This window comes from Poecilia reticulata, chromosome 10, assembly GCF_904066995.2.
Source record: "Poecilia reticulata chromosome 10, P_reticulata-male-v2, whole genome shotgun sequence".
In the NCBI taxonomy this organism is placed as follows: domain Eukaryota; kingdom Metazoa; phylum Chordata; class Actinopteri; order Cyprinodontiformes; family Poeciliidae; genus Poecilia; species Poecilia reticulata.
Window position 1 is genome coordinate 7,113,607 of NC_088839.1, and position 5,634 is coordinate 7,119,240.

General features: G+C 37.8%; 1 protein-coding gene across 1 annotated transcript; it reads left to right on the plus strand.

The window, feature by feature from the left end:
- The first annotated feature begins 1,293 nt into the window (after positions 1–1,293).
- Positions 1,294–5,634, plus strand: dcps (decapping enzyme, scavenger). Its single transcript, XM_008419793.3, has 6 exons — positions 1,294–1,550; positions 1,812–1,962; positions 2,818–2,963; positions 3,058–3,171; positions 3,996–4,106; positions 5,022–5,634. Exons 1-6 carry the CDS (start codon positions 1,347–1,349, stop codon positions 5,286–5,288), a joined length of 993 nt encoding a protein of 330 aa, XP_008418015.1. The 5' UTR covers positions 1,294–1,346; the 3' UTR covers positions 5,289–5,634.

The window sequence follows — 5,634 nt, forward strand, 5'->3', positions numbered from 1 at the left end:
ATTGGTCCATTCAGCTTTTCATTTTGGCACGAGCGAAGGCTTTCACTAGTTAAAGTACCCGTCAATCATTTTTATTGGGCAGCTGCACGTTCCGGTTTGACGTGGACAAAGTATTGTTTATTAGTATTGTTTACTACGGTAGTATTAACTAGTTGTCTTTATGGACTTAATTTATTTTTAAAAAAACTTTAACAATTAAAATAATACGGTCGTACTGTGGTGTAGATTCCATTAGACACGACAATAGCTCTCCATATTATTACATTTAACTTACATAAAACCTTTAATGTTTTTTAAACATGATAAGAGGAATGTTATCGTAGTAATCTTATTACTATCTCTCGTCGGCTCAGATGGGGTTACCATGTGTTTTTTGTTTTGCCTTTTAAACTGTTCTTTCATATTCAAACCCACAGGATAACTATCTCATAATGACATTTTAAGCTGCAAACACAACAGAGTCGACTGTTTTGTTTCTGATTGCGTCTAACTTGACTACGGTATATAAAAGGCAACCTAAAGAGGTCTCACTCTGTGGAAAATCGCTACAATGTATATGTCCGCGAATATATACATTGTGTATGTGAATACAGAAAAAGGCTATGAATAATTCTCTAAGTTTTTGTCTTTTTACGTTATAAGAGCGAAACTTTAAGTTCAGTTTGTATCCTTGCCCTTTTGTTTATTGAATGACACAACAATTATGATTATTGTACTGGTTAAAAATGAATTCTTGCAAAAAAAAATTTAAATAAGCAAATAATTTAAACAATGAAGACAAATGCATTTCATTCATCAGCAAAATATTCAGTTAACAGTTGAAACACGACCAAAGTTTTTTTTTTTCAAAATGAAATTGTTTGTATTTTTTTTTCTTATTGTGGTTTTACTTGCAGTTTGTTGTGATTTTATTTTATTTTATTTTATTTTTTTACAAAAATGAAATATATTTTGCCTTTATTATTGGGGAACTAATTATTCTTCATAAATGTTTTTTTAATTTATTTTGTTTGTTTAGCCAGTCTTTAGTTTTCTCCGTCATTCATTCTTTCTTTTTTGCTGAAAAATGTTTATGTTACTTTAAATCACACATTAACACGTTTGAGTTACTTACTAGTTTAAAAAACAAATAATAAGTACTGATTTATTATTATTATTATTATTATTATTATTATTATTATTATTATTATTATTATTTTGGGAGGTGTTTTACTTAAATAAAAAGCAGATGCACACTTTCTGCATTTGCTTTGAAAAATTAGCTTAGTCTGCCTCTGCGTAGTGAGCCCTGCTTTCAGACAGAGACGATCTTTGATCGCAGCAGCAGCAGTGGCAGCGGGTCGGACATGGCGAACGTCGCGGCTAAACGTGAAATTTCCAGCGCTGAAGGCGAAGAGTTGTCTCGTGAAGCCAAGAGGGCGAAAGGTGACGACAAAAATGGAGAGGAGGGTGGAAATGAACCTGAATGGGAAAACATTCTCTCTACGTTCACAACAACCAGCGTGCTGAGTGATTCTGCCCGGGAGAAAATCATGTTTCTCCACGGAAAGGTGTTTTTCTTTTTAATTTAACCGAACGTCACTTTATTTTTATTACATAAAATAGGTTTATTTTGCTAAGTGAAAGAGTTTACGATCATCTCATATTTGTTGAAAGCTGTGTGATGAAGTTGTAAGAAGGCGGTGCGTTATTCACTTCCGGTTTAATACTTCAAAATAGTCCTACATTCTTAAGTCTTGCACTGATTTATTTCAAAGTGAGTGCGATGGATAGTGTCGCAGAAATAGAGGTGCTGAGCATGTCCTCTTCAGATGGCTGGTGATGAGGCCGTGGTGGTCCTGGAGAAGACCCCCGTCAGAGAGGACTCCCTGGCTGAGCTCTTCAGGGACTCCAAGCTCAGGCTGGACATGAGAAACGACATCTACAGCTCCTACCGCCTCCAGGCGCCCCCTCACCTCAATGGTAAATACAGTACAGCATGCAAAAGCATTCATAAACATATTAAGTGGTATGAAATTATGCAGATTTGAACTGGGTCCAGATTTTGGCTGCACCATTTTTTTTTTGTTTTGAAAGGGGCAGTATCATGTAAGATCAACTTTTTTTTTTTTTAGCTTTAATGTTTTTCCCTCATCAAAAACATACCTGGAGTGTTGCTTTGATGCATGTTTGAGAAATCCTTTAATCTCCATGGCAACCATTCAGTTGTCCAAAACTCCTAGGTGGACCTATCTCCGCCTTCGAGGATAAAGCTCCTCCTCAGAGTTTCCAAATTTCTAAGCTTCTGCCTCACAGATCAGCCCACCTCCACGACTCTCCCACTCAGCTCCTTCAGACTAGCCAGCAGCAATTGGCAAACACCTAATTGCTGAGCATCGGCTGAACTGAGCATCAGCCGAGCTCATTATAGGAGCTACTTCTAAGCACAACGCTGGTAAAAACGTTGTTAAAGGGTTAATAGAGGAGCCATGTTGTGATGACTTCCTGAAGGCGGAGTTTCAAAAAGAACAGGAGCTTCTTAAAGAGACAGGCTCAATTTTAAGGCGTTTAATTACAAAGTCATATTTTATATATATATATATTCACACCTTTTTTATAATAACTGAAGGTAGCATAGTTATTTGATTGTTCTATAAAATGGCACATATTATGAGAAATGCATAGTACCGTCCCTTTAATTTGTAAACTATGCATCATTTTCCTTTCACTTCACAATTATCCACAACTTTCTGTTGATTTACTGCATAAAATCCTGACAGCACGCAAACATTTTAGAGGTCAAGAACGCTTTCTCCAGGGCTGTGTTTCGTCTCGCAGAGATCAAGACCACGGTGGTGTGTCCGGCCACAGAGAAGCATGTGAAGAAGTACAGGCGGCAGGAGAGTTTCCTGGTGGAAGAGACGGGGGACGACTACCGCTCCATCACGCTGCCCTACATTCAGGGGCAGAGTTTGAGCCTGCAGGTGAGGAAGCTACCCAAAATCCGCCAACTTTCCCTGTTACAGTTTCACGTCTCGGGGCGAGCTGTGATCGTTTGCTTTCGTCTTCCTCGTCCAGTGGGTCTACAATATCCTGGAGAAGAAGGCCGAGGCAGAGCGGGTGGTTTACGACGATCCGGACCCTGAGGTCGGCTTTGTCCTGCTTCCTGACCTAAAGTGGGACCAAAAACAGGTGAAAGACCAGAACTTTCCTGGCAATTTTGCTATTTCACATGAAAAAAAAAAAAAATCCCAACAAATATCCAAAACAGATGTGTGCAAAAGAAACCTAGTCTGTCATTCACCGCCATCTATTCATGGGTGACAAAAACGCATTTGATGGCAGAAGATGGATTTTTTTGTGAGTTTCTCTGAGAATTCAATCCAGAGCTAACCTTCTCTTTAAAGCTTTTGGTTGAATGTTTGGACAATTATCCCCTTCGGTTCTGGATGCTGCACAACTGGAAGGATCTTTGCTCTTCCTTTTTTTTTTTTTTTCAGACGGTTGTTATGTTGTGTGTTCCATGGCAACCGGGTGCCTCGATGTGCCAAAGCACAGAGAGAGAAGGAGGGAAATCTAGCGCTGCAAACAAAATCTTACCATGTAATTTTTTTTTTTTGTCTAGTTTCTAGTGCAAACATTTTCGTACACTTGAAATAAGACTAAACTAACTTACAAGTAACTTTTCAGGAACATATAGATTCTTGTTTTAAGTCAGTAATTCCTTAACATTGATGAAGAAGCACTAGTGGCGCAGGGGTTAAGCACAACCCGCATATGGAGGCCTTAGTCCTCAACGCGACTGTCGCAGGTTCGATTCCCGGCATTGGCGATCTTTGCTGCATGTCTTCCCCCTTCTTTCATTACCCACTTTCCTGTCAATTAACTATCAAATAAAGGTCACTAAAGCCAAAAAAATCTTAAAAAAAAAAAAAAAAAAGAAGCACTAGTAGATTATTTAATTTATAACATCGCTGTGGAGGTAAGTCTCACAGGACCATTTTTCACTCTTTCAGGTGGACGACCTCTACCTGATCGCCATCGCTCGTCAGAAAGACATCAAGAGTCTTCGAGACTTGTCGTCGGAGCATCTCCCACTGCTGCACAACATCTTCCAAAAGGGAAAGGTGAGACCCCAGGCCTAGACAAACATGAAAAAGTTCAGCTTTTTAGTTGGATTTGTTGGAGAAAATCATGAAAATGTTTAATATTTTTTACGTGATCTGTTTTGAATTTTTCCGCAAGTTTTTCACCTAAAACATCTGAAGATATTTTTCTTTTTTTCTTTTTTTTTTGATTAATCTGGTGCAGTGGATCACAAGGATCTTGCTAAGCCAAAGTTTTTCCAAGTCGAGGCCGTTTGGGAGGAGCTTATATGCAAATTTCCTATCCAATAGCCTTCTGAAGCTGAACAATGTGATTCGATCTCTGAGTAAAACAGGAAAAAAGTCAACATTTATAAATTTTTATTGTTTGAAACATAGACGCACTGATTTCAGATTAATATTTGTATCAGGTCCGATATAGAAAAAAATTCTATATGTTGTATTGTGACAACGAGCCCAGTCTGTAAATGCAGATTCATGTACGTCATGTTTTATTTATTTTTACATTAGATTTAGAATTCCTCGTTTCCCTTTTTGAACCATTAGAAAGAAGGTTTGTTGCTGTTTACCTTTTTTTTTTTTTTTTTTTTTACATTTTTTTGACCAAGGTAATCAACCTATTGTTCTTTTTATCAAATAAATTTGTAATTTAGGTTGAGCTTAAAATTCTGTTTAAAAAAATATATATATATATATATTTTTTTTTTATTTTTATTTATTTATTTATTTATTTTTGTCACTGCTAAACCTCAGATATTGGTATCTGGAGTGAAAAAAGTGAATCGGTGCATTCCTAGTTTGAAACAGCGATATTGTAACATAACAGTGGGTTTTAGAGGGTTGAATATTCTTTGGCTCCCCCTAGTGGAGAAAAAAATGAAAATAAGAGATTTGTAACAATTTAAGACGCTAACGATGGTAATGTCTGCGGTCCAGGCAGCCATCTTGGAGCGCTACAACCTTTCGGCCAGCAAGCTGAGAGTCTACCTGCACTACCAGCCCTCCTACTACCACCTCCATGTCCACTTCACCAAGCTGGGCCACGACGCGCCGGGCTGCGGCGTGGAGCGGGCTCACCTACTGTCCGACGTCATCCAAAACCTGCAGACTGACCCGCAGTACTACAGAACCAGGACGCTGTGGTTCCCCCTGAGGGCGGACGACGGGCTGCTGGGCCGGTTCAGGGAGGCCGGGAGGCTGTAACTAAGTCCACGCTCTCGAATTCAGATGGGTTTAAATAGGGGTTTAAATGGGTTTAAATTCTTATGATTCCTCTAGGGTTTTTTTGGGGTTTGTTTTTGTTTTGTTTTTTACAGTTTTTTGTGTGTATTTTAATACATTTTACATATTATTTGGCTGAATTAAAGTATTTTTCTAATGAAATTTTCCTTCAAATGTTAAGAAACCTCTCTAAGATCGAAATTAATTTAGAAACTAGTTTCCCTTTTGTTTTTCAACAGACTGAGGCTTTTATTAGTTTGAATTATTTTATTTGAATTTTAGTTTTTTTTGTGTTTGTTTTAAAAGAAATTAAACATAGTAAAAAATC

What these genes read in the sequence shown, in the direction of transcription:
- dcps (XM_008419793.3), top strand. Translation starts at nt 1,347, where the DNA reads ATGGCGAACGTCGCGGCTAAACGTGAAATTTCCAGCGCTGAAGGCGAA. An exon ending in GGCGCCCCCTCACCTCAATG is followed by an intron (nt 1,963 to 2,817) that starts GTAAATACAGTA and finishes TTCGTCTCGCAG; the next exon opens with AGATCAAGACCACGGTGGTG. An exon ending in ACATCTTCCAAAAGGGAAAG is followed by an intron (nt 4,107 to 5,021) that starts GTGAGACCCCAG and finishes TCTGCGGTCCAG; the next exon opens with GCAGCCATCTTGGAGCGCTA.